Genomic DNA, 16,629 nt, shown 5'->3' with positions numbered 1-16,629 from the left:
TCTTACAATTAAAAACGATGTTATATAAGATTCCTGGTGTTCATCCAGTGTTTGTGTCCGTAAGCGAGAGACAGTTGTACTAAAATATGGAATAATGGAATACAGACAAATAAGTTAAATTAATGATGAATGAATTCGAATGAATGAATGGACTTCCAGGTGTGTATAAGTTGAATAATTCCTTTACCTCATTTCTGGAAATGCAGAAGCACATGGACATCAGCACAACGTGGCTGGACACTGTACTCTCTCTGTCTACTGCATGGTGCACTAGAAAAAAGTCTCCTTCACATGTGAACTTACATAAAACACACATCTCTCCAAACGCACTCCCACTGACCATATACGGCACAATCACACAACTGACATTACAGGCTACTGCTCAGTAAAGCACAATTACACTCTTTACTTCGAAAACTCTGATTTAAATCCAGTATAGTAGCATTCATAATTCAGTATTCACGCACAATCATTATACTTCTGTTTCGCTACTTTTATCCATCCTATTACTGCTTATGCATACTAGTACTGCTCGTGATCATGGATCATGGTGGCAGCTAATCTTGGATTATGATCACAATACAACATGATTGCCGAGACATACAACATGCCTACTTACATATACTATCATTATAGAAAATGTTAATAATTACTGCTCCCCTCATCTCTGTCAGACGCTCTCTTTATATAAATACTTCAATGTTACACCTCTCCATTTATGTCAAACCCCTGTCTTAACATTTGTTATTCGGTTGCAATGCGCTGCTACACGTCGCCTCTGTTGTATTTCTGTCTGTCCTGGGAGAATGATCCCTCACCTGAGGCTCTCCCTGAGGTTTATATGTCCCCCCCCCACCCCCCCCACCCCTTGTTAAAAAAGGATTTTTGTCCTCACCCTTGCAGAGGCTTAAGGGCACAGGATGTCGCACCTTGTTAAACCCAGGGAGACAGATTGTGATTTGGGAATACAGGCTGTACAAATTCTGTTAAGTTAAATGATTTTGCTCACCTGGAAATACAGTAGCACATAGGAATCAGCACAACGTGGGTACACACTCCTTTTGTTCCTGAATGGTGTGACTTTCTCTGAGAACCCACTACGATTCCCCAAAATGCCTGTGTGCACCTTAGCGTAACCACCGATTAACCTGCTAATGTATTACAGTTCCCGCACATGAACATTTATCAGCTGAACCCCATTGAGATTATGAATGAACAAAATGTTAACACAAAACGATTGCTCAGTAGCTGTCTTTTTTGTCTTTCTCTTTTTGATTGTTAATTGTTCACTTGTTTTCCAGACACCACATGAGGCATCATCCATTACTTTGTGACGTCTTTCAGGCTCAATAATTAATTGACATTCTTTGCTAAATAGTGGAATATTAAACCGTGAATTTGTTCAGCAGCAGATCACATTTGAACATCTTATGAATCTAAGAGCAAGACATATTTTTAGACAAGCTCACAATCATTTATTTAGGACTGATGCATTAAAGATGAGACGCAATCATTAAATAGAACAGAAACCCAGACTACTATCTCACAAAGGCTGCCGAAGAAACGCGGTTTTTCAAATGAGCAATGTGCTTTTATGTGTTTATCTATTTTTCATGTGTTTATTCCTATGTGCACTGATGGCGTGTCTGTGTCTTCTTACCAGCTGTCTGCATGTTCGGAGGAAGGGAGCTGGTGGAGGCTGATCGGAAGGCTGTGCGCGACTCCTCCGGCCGGTGCCTGTTGTTTGAATGCAGGGTGAGTCATGTCAACAACACACACAGAAAGAGTTAAAACACATTAGCCCGCATTTATTCCAAAGGATTCCGATCACGATCCTCCCTAGGAAGAGACACAGTAATAACTGATGTAACAAAGCACTCCAGCAGCTCTATCAATTTCCATGTTGCGGTGCATGACAGCTTGCTAAATACTCATTCCACAGCTACCTTGGCCCACCCCGGGAAATATAAACCAAGCCCCAGCGAGCCGGCATTCAAGACTGTCCACTTCTGCTGAATCTCATTGATCCGACTTGTCATTGTTACCGCCACCGAGGAGGTTATGTTGTCGTCTGCGTTTTCTTTGTTTGCCTGTTAGTCAGCAGGACTCCACAAAAACGATTGAAAAACTTGGTGAAGGGATGTTTTATGGGTCAGGAGAGATTTCCTTAACATTGGGACATTTGTGCTAATTTCTCAGAGAGCAATTTTGGGATCTTAATGAAACTGGTATTTGGTGCAGATCAAGATAAGAATGAATCTACTGAATTTGTATCTGGTTTCATAAGAGGACTGTTGAGCTTTGTCTGAGGAATACGCTCTCCACAAGGAGCCTTTCTATTTTTCTTTGTTATCTCAAGAAATGGGTTCAACCCCCTTCTCATTAAGTTTACATTTGGGGACCAGAGCAGTGAGCTTGTCAATCACAAGATTCCACAGCCATTCTTCAGCACCAATCATCAGACATCATGGGGGTCCCAAATCATATTTATTCCCCAATTATTCAGATGTGTGCTTTTGTCTTCCTGACGCACCAGATGGGGGGGTCCATCGCTTTTGGGAGTAATTCGCTTGATGACATTACACCAGGCAGGCCCAATCAATCACTGGGAAGTGATTTGAAGTTTTTAATCGCCCAGCTCGGTCATATCAAGCAGCTCTTCCATGAATTCTGCAAAGCTCCATAAGTATCAGCCGTTTCAGAGGGCCGTATGGCTCGCTTGCCCACACCTGGCCCATCTGTAGTCCCAGTTTACTGACTGGCATTCTGAGGCAGATCAAAGCAACGAGGATGGGGAGCTCTGTCAGTCGGCCCGCTGCTGCACATTTCTGCAGGCTTCCTCTGGCAGCTGCTTGTCACATCTCTGATCTTCTGTCTGCCTGCTGGCTGCAAGTGAGGGAAGAGGTTTTTGGGTGGTGGGCGGTAGAAAGGTGAGGCTTGTTAGGAGGGCGGTTTCAAGGCTTTTTATTTTAAAAATGGCGTTTTCAAACTAAAACTATCTCTCTCCCCACAAACATTTTGAACATGACCAATCACGAATACTGGGCATGCGTGTCCCTGCATAAACTAGAACTGTCAGAGGTTGCTGGTATAATAGCTCATTTCCTGCTGCTGGTAAACAAGGCTAACGCCGGTTGTATTTTCTTGTAGAAAAAGGCTTTGTGACCCAATCTGCAAACGGTGAAGATCTGCTCATCCAGAGTAAAACTCAGCCCCGGAGTTTTCAAACTAGTCAGCAGCATTTACAAACTTCTCAGTTGAGGCTGCGCTACATCTACAAAGTCGTGTGGACTCCCGGTGTGTCCGTAGCAGAGTTGATACGCTTTCAAATGAAAGTATAGATAGTATGGATGTAGCCTTGGGGGGAAGTTTGTCTGTGATTCCATGTGAGTGTAGAGATCGTGACACCTCGTGGAGCTGGCAGCTGTATAGGTTGGGTTTGAGCTTTTCTCAAATATTTGTGCTCCACAAATACGATGGAGAAGGTCTATTGTTTTTGTCCAACTGTGTCTGGTGTTAATGTCTCTAAATTAGCATCAGTCAGAGGGACATGGATGAGATCATTAGAGAGACCTGCCAAAGGCATGCTGGGTAAAGGACCCCCCTAATTAGGTTTTACACTCTGACTAAACACACATGCAGAGATAATCCAGAAGATTGATTCAGTGTTTGTATAATAAAGATGTGCTATGAATCACAATGTAAATCATTGTGGAAAACAGGAGGGAGGAAGAAGAATAAGAATGCCTTTTTCTCTCTCTTCCAGTGAAGTAGTTTTGGGGGGGGGACTGCTATTGACCATATGAGTAATTGGCCTGTAATGAAAACACAGGGAGGAGGGAAACGAGGAGAGCGAGGGAGGAAACAGGATAGATGAATAATTAGCTTCATAATTACATCCAAGCCCTTAGTGACCCAGAGGAGCCCGGGAGGAGCTCACAAGGATTTTGTCTCTGCTCATCACAGGACAGGACGATGCATCGAGTGGTCCCCAGCGAGCCGTGTCCTGAGCTCAACTGTCCCGAGTCGGAGCAGATCACCTTGAGTGACAGATGCTGTAAAGTCTGCAGAGGTATGGAGGGAAACATCGACCTACGCTGCTATGTGACTATACCACCCCAGCTAACATTATTGCAAGGCAAAACAGAAGGACATATATAGGAGATATATTCATATCTGTTATAGTTTTCAACAAGAAACCTGTCATTATTTAATGGGCATTTCTTGAATGGCAGCATTCAAAAAACATATCCAAGAATTTACGATTGTCTCACAGACAGTAAAGCAAAGTTAAGAAAAGCAACATCCTTTGTGCACCAAGGGAAAATAATACAAATATATATATATATTAGTAAGAAGTATAAAATGCATTCCTTCAATAAAATATGAATAGCAACTTGATAATAATAATAATGATAATACATTTTATTAGTATAAAGCTTTTCAAGAAAATTCAGACACTTAATATACAAAGGACAAAGGATATACAAAGGATATAAAGAGAATGACTAAAATACACACTTAATGAGGGAAGATTCCAAATTCTCATGACCCCTTTTACAATATCTTTATGTGCTCAGGTGTTTCTCTCAACATTTGATTTTTTGACAGAATAAATCAGCATCTCCAAATTATTGTTTGTGCAGAAAGGAACTGAAGTCAATCAATTAAATCCTAAAATAATAGCACAAATAATGTTTGATTCGTAAGAAATGGATTTAACATTTAGGAACTAACGCTTAGTTCATAGTTTAATTATTTTATATTTCCAATAGGATGTGTGTTCTTTTCATGTTGATGAATCAGAGATGAATGTTCATTTGCCGTAATATGCCAAGGAAAGAGGCCACAGTCAGGCTACTTATGCCACAATAACATAACCTTTCCAAAACCCCCAGCATGCCTCCTCACTCGTCTCCTCTTCTCTCCTCTGGGTCTCAACCTTTTACTTTCCCATCCCTCCTGCAGGTCATGACTTCTGCTCAGAGGGCCATGGCTGCGTGGAGCACTCAGACTGTGTGAACCTGGAGGCAGGAGACTGCTGTGTCTGCAAGGACGGCTTCCGCCCACTACGAGACGATAATGCCTACTGTGAAGGTAAGGCATGGCTCTGAATAACAAACCCCTGACTTTTAGCTGAAGTTGATTTGCCCTCTATAGTGGATATGTGGTTGTTTTCTTTCTGTCAATGTGCCCGGACCGGATGAAAAGGGGTCATAAGGGGATCCTGTCCTTTGCTTTTGGGACATGGTGGTTTCACCTCTGGGTTATTTTTCTTGACAGAGGAAGAATTTACAGTTGTCGGGGTGATCTGACTTTTTGGTCTGAGCCTGATCTGGTTCAGCTTTGTGAAATGAGCGCACAGCATATAACATATTCTGTGTGTAGCAGTCAGCACAGCCAGGAAAAACCTGAGAACCTGAGAATGTGCAGGTCCTGGAAGTGAATGTCTCTGAGTCAGTCATGCTCAGGGGATCACATTATTTGTGATTTCTTTGGATCTTTTATTATTTCAATGATTTACACATTTACGATTGCAGGTTCTGCCATGGTCTCCTCACAGTCAGTATAACTAGTACAGATGGAGATCTCACAAATGATGTTCCACCTTCTAAAAGTCAGTATTTGCTTACGAATAGAAGATCAGTCCATCATTGAGCATCAGATACAGGAATGCCTGCAACTATTTAAGGCGTTTAGCATGTCACATACTAATAATCAAACTGGTAAAACTTGTCGCAGACTGATTATTTGGTGTTATTCTTTACATTATGCTCTTTGCTATATAGTGAACAATGTGAAGCTGAGCCCACATAACATTGTTATTATTTTTATTTTTAAAATACTAAAGGAAACCACCAGACCTGCTTCACTAAACATTATACATTTGACTGAGAGATGCCACATCACTCTCTGCTGACTTGACACTTGCAAGCTTAATATTACTGCCAAGTTTTTATATTTGGACAGTTATTGTTAGTTTGATGGAATTTTTAAACCTTAGCTGTTAGAGAAATTCAAATGCATACACCTCCTGTTGCAAAACATAATGTAGACATTTTGCTGAATAACCATGACAACACTTTGTTGAATTCATTCTTTTATGGCATAATCCTTTTGTGATGGGAGGCTGTAATCCTCTCATTATTTTCAGAATGCATTTCCAGAGACCAATGTATCCTTCTCTGTAAGTTGATTAATTTGCGATATAAAAACCTGCTGAGGGTCTCAGCGTCTGCATGTATCCAGTGACACTGTGCTGTGGCAGCGATTAAACTCGTACCATCTATCATCAGCCAGGTCGTTCATTACTGATTGCACGCTGGGGTTGGGATGGCTCCAGCCATGTTGCACTTAAAAGTAACACACAATGCGATTGATTGTATCAGCGATGCTCTGACAAGGTTTTAGCTGATTGCCTGCTGCATGTCCCACATTTGATGATCGGAAAACGCTCTGTATCTTACTGAGCATTTCATGTTGATGGCCCATTTTAAACATTCACTCGTGAAACTGATGGTGCTTCAGCTCAATTTGTCACGACACGTACTGGCTGAAGTTTGGCTCAATTTAACCAGATGAATCATTAAAACACGAGTGAAGTGCCCGTTCTTAAGCTGCCTGTTTGGATTGAACTGTTTTCTTGTCCTCTGTTAATGCTCCGGAGCTACTTTATAATTATTCCTTGTCAGTAGTGAGTCCTCCTCAAACAGCTCTACAATAAACTGTCACTTTTAATTGTTTGTGTACTAGATGTTGGATGCTGAGCTTTTTTATAAACAGTCTATGATGCATATAGAAGTTAGACAACCTTGTGTTCATTCTACCTGGTTTATCTGCAGTGAAGATTTTAAAGTCATAAAATGAACCGGAATTAGCTTTATTACTGTTGACGTGTGTGGTTTATATGTACTTCTATTAATGATTTACTGAAATGGTGTTATTCATTTTTGTACATGCATGTCGGCAATATCAGAGGCGTGTTTAACAACTGACACAATCTTCAGAGTCAAGTTCACAACTTTTCAAAATAAAAGTTTTAAAATTCCACTCAGTATAAAACATTGCAGCAACAAAATTAACAATCTGCTTTTACTTTATAGACAACTTGCCAAACAGGAAGTTTTGCTGGCATTAGTAGTTAGTCGGTGATCTGTAGCAGGCAGTGAACACAATGTCATAGCTGTTGTAATGGAAATTTACTTAATAACTTCTTAGTTTATGCTTAAAGCAAACATTCCAATCTAGGGTACAGCTCAACATAAAATGTATGGTGCACCCACTGTCTAGCATCTGAGCCCATCATCTATTCATGTCTTGCAGAAGTTGATCCTGAGATCACGTGAATTCTAAACTGACCTTTTGCTCTACTCTGGTTTAACTGTGTTTGTCATTTGTTTGAAGAACCCAGCTGACTGACACAACACCCTCACCCTACATGATACTCTTTCCTTTCCAACACATTTAGGATGCAGCCTATCAGTCACACCTTTACAGAAGATACTTTCCAGACACAGAACACTACATTCACACAAGCCCCTCTGCGTATTTTGGGGTCAGGAGGTAACCCACACAGAGACACTTAAATATGAGCACAGACACTTCACATTTCATCAGCTTGCAACCTCCACCGTGCCTGTGTGATCCTTTCTGCAGAAAGCTTTTACAAATATATTTACAAAGAAAACTTGTCTCGGAATCTCGGTTTGTTGACCAACAATTCCACCACACTGTTCATCTGTGGTATCAATGAGCAAACGTGAGCAAAGATATTCAGTTTTTCTTCTGCTTATGTCCTCGATACTTCTGTCCATACACCACCTTCTTGATCTTCCTTTTTTCATTGTGGGTACTTGCAGTTTTACAGCATCTGTTTGTGAGTACATGCCTTGGTCCTTTTTTTATCGACACTCCACACACTCCCCATAATATCTTTTCTCTCACTTTCAACAATATGAGGCTAAAGAGTCAATGGAGCGACCGAGTGTTTTTGTAACCATAATCAAGCTGCGGAATTAAACAGTGGTAGTTCACAACTTCTGTAGATCTCGCATTACTTTACAGATGGGAGCAGTTGTCCAGATAATGAGGCTTAAGGAATCTGCATGATTAAAGATGCTATCTGTCTTAATTTAATGGGAAGTGATGCTGTGGGCTGTAGTTTGTGATCAAACGGACATTAACAGTGAATAGCCGTGGTCTCTTTGAAAACATAATTCAGTCACTGGTGGAAAGTGATTAACATTTAATTAAGCTGATGGGACTAAAGTAGAATTCAGATGCACCTGTACTCAACTATTTCAGTTTGATGATTTCTACTCATACTCCACTACATATCAAATGTATAACTATAAGGAATTAGAATGGTGAATACACTCGAAATATGGAAATATACAAAGCAACATGTACTGATGATGTGTCCCTAGTCAGCTCCACTTAAATCTCTTCAGTGATAGTAAACTGAATACCTTTGTCATTAACGTGTTTTAAAAATGTCTACTTGGGCTCGGGACAATGTAATGGGTATTTTTAAGTATTATTCTTGTTTTATAATTATAATTTATTAATTTGCTAAGGAAAAGCTAATTATTAAATAAGTATAAAAATAATAATTTGTTGCAGCGCTCATCCATCAATCAATTTGTAATGTGAAAAATGTGTTGCTGAAACGACAACCTTATAAAGTAGTTGTGTGTTTATCGTAACGTCCCAAGTGGCCTAGAGAAAAAAATCTTTTTGTAACTGTGTACACAATTTGAATGCTTCTCCTCCAATGTTTTGAGTTTATTTTGACCCCAGTGGTTAGAGTGGGAAGAAGACAAATCAAATTCGTTGGCAACAGCTTTAAACACCCATTTAATTCAAGTGTAGACTCTTAATAGGTCTTGAGTCAAGGCTACATTTTCGTTCCACACACGCGTTAACATTTTAAAACACACAATTAAAAATGGCCTTGTCTTTTCTTTGCAGCTCGGTAGATTTTAGTTTCATTTTTATCGCTGGTGTAATATCCAAGTTGACCAAAAGCTTTCAGCAGTTCATTGTTGTAGAAATCATAGAGCTGACCATCCCCTCACTAGTGAGAGAATAAGTACAAGCTGACAGACTTTGGCTTACAATATCAACACTTCAGCCCCAGACTATTCTTCTCAAGAGCAACCTGACTCGCTATGAAATTGGATGGCAGTGTTTGTTGTAAGTGTTTGCATCAGAGGCGACAGAGAGAAACCTGAAATTGACTCAATTTGCTGATGGAGTTCTCTCAAAAGCAATTGATTTTCTCTGTGTCTCTGTAACTCACTTACTAAATATATATATGATTGTGTGTGTGTGTCCTGTGTGGAAAATGAAAGAACACTGTAGCCAAAACACTGAGGATCCCGCGGATGGGTGAGAGAATGTTTGTGTTCATATGATAGGCAAACTATTTTGCGGCTGCAAGGAGATGAACGGAGAGAGATGAGTGAAATTGTTCGCTTTCAATTCTAGAGGAGTTTCAACGCAGCCGGTGCATGTGAGAGGAGGTGAGACGTCCAACTTACAGGAAAGGTTGTGTATTGAACACAGCAGGGAGATGATAAAAAGACACAGGCACACACACAAACATTTGTTTTTTTAATGTCAGACACTTTCACACACATTTCTTTGCGGGTCTTGTCAAACGTAAAGACAAACATCACACAAAGCGGAGACGGATACTAGCTCTTTAAAACATTCCTAGGTCAGAGATGGGCTCAAAATAGCCGATGAGATCACTTCTGTGTAAATTTTTCATAGAAGCAGCAGTAGGGAAAACTCAGGGGGATACTAGCCCTGTCTTTGTGTAAGTCTGTGTGTGCGTGCAGGTGCATGTCTGTGTGTGTGTGTGCTTGAGTTCTCAGAGAACCGCTTCTTTCCCTCCATCCTCTCCTCACAGTGCCGTCAGGCTGGAGGCCTAGTTTGCAACATGCATGCATGTGTTTAGGGCAGAATTAGACAGAGGGGCGAGCAGTGGAGAAGTGACAGACTGTGTGATTGTCTCTAAATGGAACAATCAGTATAGTTCAACGTGTTGTGATAATACCATTATTCATCACGGCATTGGAGAGGACTGCAGGCAGGAAGACATCTCCCATTGTTGTCTGGCTTTTTGAAATGCCCTACTTTAGGAATTGCTCAAAAAGACAGACTGTTGTGTTATTTTTTTTGTTTATTTTTGTCTTGTCCTTGTGGGAAATGTGAAATACAAAATGATACTCTGGAAAATAGAGGAAATAGGAGGAGACAGAGTAGGCGACAGGATTTTACATTTATGTAAAGTATATCCTAGAAAGTGTTATTTTACTAAGTTATTTTATTTATCAGGGACATTATTAAATTTATTATGGTTCATGTATACAACAATCAGGCACATGCATATATAGCCCATCAGCTATAATCTGATGAAGAATTAACCTTCTGGGGCAACGGCCAATATTTTGGTGCTTTTGGTGTAGACAGATAACTGAGTCAAAGTTCTGTCATTCCCATTAGACTGTTTACAGTCAGAGTCAAACGTTTTTACACTCAAAACACAGTGATACCTTTTGTAGGTGTTTAAAATCTGATGTAATTTTTAACTCATCTATATTAACGGCTATTTGAATGCGGATAAATCAAAAAGCTGACAGCTGATGCATTTCGGTCAATGGGTTCCGCCTCTTTTTCTCTCCACACGGACCGTTTAACAGCAGGCCACCAAAGCCTGCTCAAATGTGATTGGTCAAACTGGAAACAGCAACCAGAAGGCTTCCAGTCCCATAATCTTGTCTCTCGCCAATAGATTCTGCACCTTCACAAACAGAATCTGTTTACAGAGATTAGTAGTTATGTAACAACGTAAATATGAAAGGCTTGGTTCACCCAAATTGTATTTATCATTTTCACACTTACATAATCTGGTATTTAGCCAAGCTGGCAGTTGTGGTTTGTTTTTATTCTCACCAGATCCGACTCAGTAAGTTGATATTTCTATAATTCCTGACTTCCTGATCTTTCTGTTATACTCAGACCCAAATCTGAATTTGCTGCTGTGTAGTATTGATAACCTTCCAAAAAAAGAATTGCCCAACAAACTTTACAGATAACTTTGGTGTGAGAAGTGTCATTGACCACTGCCACACCCCTGACTGCCACATGTTGTGTAGTTTTACCGAGTTAGTCACTCATGACAGCCACCTAGTCGGAAATCATTCTGTTGGTTTGTGAATGAAGCGTGGATTCACATTATTCACATGTTATAAGTGAAATGTCATAAAAGATTACATAGAAAAGACATCATGCATTTCATCAGATTGTCCAACACTATTAATATAAAAGTATTTCATAGTGGTTTTAAGGAGGGGATGTTTTGTCCCGAAGGTGCTGAGACACTAAACAAAATGTTGTTATTATTTAAACTGGGTAGTTATTTAAAGGGTTAAAATCCTGGAAATGTATGAATATATGTTTTATGCTTAGGACTGATTCAAAAAATAAAGCCATTGAAAGTGAAAAAAGCATATTAATATTTTGTGTTTTTATGAGGTTTATTGTGGGGATGTTTTGTGTCTTGAAGGTGTGGAGAGGACGTTTCTTAAAGGAGCACTAAGGTTTAATGATGTAATTCTTAGAATTTTTTTCAAAAACATATTGTTTTCATTTAGAAAAGTCTGAGTGATCTCCTTAAACAACCGGGCAGTTAACCTTTTAGTGAACATGAAGTGGATTCAGCTGCTTATTATTACACATTTGATTTGCTGTGGTTATTGTTTACAGCAGCAGGATGGTGTATATGGGGCCCACTTAATATAAACTACAGTGGCCGTGTTTATCATAATGAAAGAATATGTCACCCTGTGCAACGATGTGGTTCATTGATGTGTTTTTAATAGGTGTTGGGCAAACAATGGAGCTCTGTGTTTTAGAGGAAATTGTGATATGAGGCTTGTTAGAAGATAATAAGACAAATATTAAATATCACCAGACTTAAAGTATTTAACAAATCCTCCAGCAATGCCTCTTTCAAGAGTGGTGTATGTGTATGTATTTATGTTATAGGGGTGAACCAGCTTTTACTTATAGCATAAATGAAAGACACACTCTTTTGTTTGTCCAGTAACCAGATTATTTACTTAACGTCACATAAACTACACTTGATATAATTCATGTAGATCTGATAATGTCAGATAACCGATATAACTGAATAATAAACTCAAGGCTGTTTGAACACAGAATGGTGTTTTATCACCTGTAAGGCATGACTGAGTGTGTGAGCCACTGCGATTGCCACTGCCGTCTTTTGAATGTCAAAAGGTAGCAGCAGGCTAATTGGCAGTGACTGAAGAGCACGGCCTGCTCCCAAACCCAATCACTGTCGGGATGAGCCCAGCGCCCCTGGGCTCCCCACCTGCTAGTCTCCTGACCCTCTCACACACACGGGCAAACATGTACGCACCCTGGCTGGCCGTGTGTTTGTTTACACACACCTGACCTCTGTGACCGCACTGAAATGTCACCCAAAACAGACAATGCCCTCATCATCCAGGCGGTCCCCTCCAGTGCAAATAGCAGTATCTGCTCACCGCTCGACCAATATCCTTCAAATGACACGTGGGTCTCCTCTCTGCTCCATCCTTTCCAGATGGGATCACACCTAATTCCTCCACTGCCTTGTGCTCAAGTGGAGTTTTTCCCCGTAGGGCTGTGATAGAACCTCTACTTCACTATGTATCAGTGCAGTAACGCACTGTTTAGTTACAGATTCATTTGCAGATTCAATTTTGACATTAAAAAAAACTTGGTCTTGTAATCTTATTTAAAACATCTTGTAAAATGTGATGCACGGTTTTACATTAAACTACAAGTATTTAAGATTAGCTCCACTTTAACAAGCTGCTACATTAACATTATGCTCATTGATAATGATTCACAGCAATTCAATTACATTTTCATTTGCTACTGGATTAAAATAAGATATCCTGCTGGATTTAGCAGTTTTTCATGGTTATTCTCCAAGATTTAATATTGTATGATGAGCATCATCATCATCATCAAAATATCGACATAATGACCATTTTACCCGCAGTGGTCACCAGCTTGATTTGCCTTGTCAGTTCGTAAGGCATTCTGCAATTTCATCTGCCCCTTTGTTTTTAGGGGGGTTTCTTAATACACTACGTTGTTTGAAGGGCTAGATGGCCACTACCCCTACATCACATAGAGAAATGGAACAACAGTACCCCATCACAAAACAAAGGGGTAGGGCAAAGTGGTGGGGCTAAGGGGTGAACAACAACAATGGAATAGAGAAACAATATATGTTGCAACACAACTCAGCCTTTTATAGAGCTCTGATAGCCGCTTTGCCCGCAGACCTCTGGTCTGCGGGCGACACTCGGTCACAGACTGACGAGTGATGGACGATGATGCTCCATCGATTTACGCATGGTGTAAAAATCTTCCCCAGATTAATGACACCAGTGATGGAGAGCAAAACCCCCATTCACGCTTACTGCATATAAACGTGACCGTTTTGTCCCTATGACGCACTGTGCTTCATTTAACTCGTGACAAATCATGGTGTCAAGTGCCTGGTTAATGTTATATATGTAGACACACACACACACACACACTTGAGGCCTGATGAATGTTTGCATGAAAAGACAAGTAAATGGTTTTTGACTAGATGAAAGTTTATCTTTTTCCACATTTGGAAATTGTCTGGTTGTGCGTTGAATTGACAGGAAGAAGAAAAGTAACACACATTCTCACATGTTGTAACTCCACCAGCAGACGCACATACAGAACAAACACACTCTTCCTCCTCCACCTTTTAGTTGTTTGATGTTCAAGTTGTTCATCTGAAGGCAGGTTCACAGTGATTGATCACAATGTGAGAGTCTGGTATTTAGACAATGAATCTCTGAATTAAAATTTTCACTCGCTAATGGGATCCTTTCCATTCCGTCATATTAATTGGCTCTTGCTCCTGCCCAAATTGTCAGTGACGTTATTGCATGATTGAGCCGGTTTATTTAGGAATCAACGTTCTAATTTATTCAAATCAAAAGACACAAAAAAAAACGTATTATTAGAAGATTCAAGATTGACTTTGTGGTTCATGTTCAGGTGATGTCTCTGAAAGTAAAACTATGAGCTGCTCTGTTTTACTAAAAAAAAATCAATTTAGTCTTGAGTTTTTTCCTCACTGTGAATTTTCTATAAGATAATTTAGAGTAATGCAGCTTTTTACAGGGTCTTTACCTGACACACCCAATAATACAATACATTAATACTCAGGCTTTAGCACGTAGAAGAAAATCACTAAACCTGAGCTGTGAACAAAATAATCAACTAATGTAGAAACTTATCAGTGGATTAAATGATTTGTTGGAACCGTAATTAATTATTTTTGAATGATCTGAAACAGAGAAATTGCAATAAATATGAAAAATTATAATTCACTGCTGGGAGAATGGCCTTCTAATAAAAAGGACTGTAGGAATCCCCTTTCCCAAAAACATGAACCAAAACGACACCCAGAATCCACAGGGCTCTCAGGACTCTGTCCTATTGGATGTTTGACCTGAGTTTCAGGTATGTTTGCAATTATTTGCAGCAGAGACAAGGTCCATACACCGCTTATGGGAGTAAGAAGTCATCAACATCCTAACGGTTTTAGTTGAGATGGTTTTAATGTCCATTGTTCCCGAGTAGAAGAAGGAACGTGTGAGCCATCATGGGTTTCTAGTAATATATCCCAATAGGCAGCGGCTAACAGGAGCTAACAACCCACATATGGAGAAAGCACTGCCATGAAAAGTCTTGAAACCCTAGGAGTTGGTCGTCTCCATTTTAACAAACGGAACAGAAAATGCAGCAGAGTCACTTTGCTATTTTGCTGGGAGTAATATTAGAAGCCTGATACTACACAATTATTTTCCACCAGCTACATCTCAATATTTGATCTTGTGACACAGCCATGAACCAATAGCGTCCTCTGACACATAGCTCCACCCATGAGGGACCATGGCCATCGTAGTGGAGATTATTTGCTGAGTGGGTTAGATGCTGTTCGGCCGGCAGGGAGGGTGCTTTGTCTCTCCGCTCTTCCCTCAGATTGCTTTATATCCGGCCACGAGGGAACCGGCTACTGAGGGATATCAGGCAACATTTTTGGCAAGCCTCGTCCCTCTGCCATTTACTTAAAACCATCTGCTTGAGTAAGTGAGCTGGTAAGGGGAAGGGATGGATAGTGGAGAGGGAGATAGAGCGAAAGAGAGATAAAGTGGAAGGCCTCTGGTGGAATGGCACACATTTGGGTGTCTTTGTGGGCCGTCCAATGGCAATGACGGTTTTATCTCCGTACTGCCAGACCTTGGTGTACTGCTGTATGAACCACAGATAGTGAGGCCGTTTCCCATTAGAAACTAAATGCTATACAAGCAGGGAGGGAAACACTGTAATTCTCTCTATTAACATGCTGTTCATATAGTTGTGAAATTAACAATAATGGGATTTCTTTTTTTTTGTCAGAACAGTTATACGACACTCATGCCTACAGTGTGTAGTATTGCTCTGCATTTGAATGCGTAGATATTAATACTCAGGGTACAGAGACAGAGACATTTAGAGTAAACATTAGTACTCTTTAGAGAAAACCACAGTCCTGATGCCTCTTCTGGGTTCACTGCTGTTCCAGAAGTCAAATCTTTTCATTCAGGGTTTCTTTATAGAGGCCTCTCTGAAAATGAAAAAATCCTGGGGATATCTGTATGTACTCTAAGATAAATTAGGATTTCAACCTTTTGTGATTTTTAGCTACGCTAGTGTCATGACTGTAGACATGGCAGTTGGTTTACCACTAAAGTTCAGACTGAAACATTCAAAAACATCTCAAACAACAACAGGCTGCCATTTAATTTTATGCAGACATTCATGAGCCCCAGAGGGCTGCTGTCCCACTCAATGAACACAGAGAGTATAGGTGTTGCAAACCTATGAGTTAATAAAAGAACAGAAAAGCGGCTGACAGGGACGTGATACAGGTAAAGGTCTAAAATGTCAAGCACAAAAGTCAGTCAGGATCAGGCAATTAAAAAACAGAAAGGTGTGGGCCATGCAGAATTTGAAAAGCAAAAAATTGGTTCATAGACGAAGTGGCAGCATGAGTAATGATGTGAGAGCATGTTTACATGGGGGTAGCAAAGACTGTCTGGCAACTGAGGAAAGGCAAGTGTATAAACAGGGGACTGGAGGGAGACACATGTCCAATCACAAGCCTCACCTGTCGATCATGACAGTTCCTCATGTTTAAATTCATTGAATAACCAATTCAAACCAGAAATACCTTTAAAATATGCACTTGAACCACTCGGATAAGAACGACCAAATATGACAGAAATCATCTTCAAGATAAATTTATTTGATATTCACCATTTAGTTTTTGTCCATGACCCATCTACCAACATGGAGGAGACAGGAAATGGACAGGAAAGATACGGTAGTGATATGACCAAAATAAAACAGGAAGTCCAATCACGATGCAGATCATGAGTTTTCCGTAAGCCCCTAAATCAGCTTGACATTTTTAGTTTTTAGTCAAAAGCCATCAGATACTTTAAGATGTCT

The 16,629-nt window shown here is 40.1% G+C and overlaps 1 protein-coding gene across 2 annotated transcripts in view; it reads left to right on the top strand.

Moving 5' to 3' along the window:
• nell2a (neural EGFL like 2a) overlaps window positions 1-16,629 on the top strand; it is an 85,357-nt gene that overhangs the window by 23,371 nt on the left and 45,357 nt on the right. For both annotated transcript variants that reach the window (XM_061076934.1, XM_061076933.1), the window contains exons 10-12: window positions 1,664-1,755; window positions 3,967-4,072; window positions 4,969-5,097. In XM_061076934.1, coding sequence (XP_060932917.1) covers window positions 1,664-1,755; window positions 3,967-4,072; window positions 4,969-5,097 — 327 coding nt within the window. The remainder of the gene's footprint in view (window positions 1-1,663; window positions 1,756-3,966; window positions 4,073-4,968; window positions 5,098-16,629) is intronic.

The sequence above is a fragment of the Limanda limanda genome, chromosome 8 (genome assembly GCF_963576545.1).
Source record: "Limanda limanda chromosome 8, fLimLim1.1, whole genome shotgun sequence".
NCBI lineage: Eukaryota > Metazoa > Chordata > Actinopteri > Pleuronectiformes > Pleuronectidae > Limanda > Limanda limanda.
The sequence above is the reverse complement of the archived record's forward strand: the minus strand, read 5'-3'. Positions and strand labels throughout refer to the sequence as shown.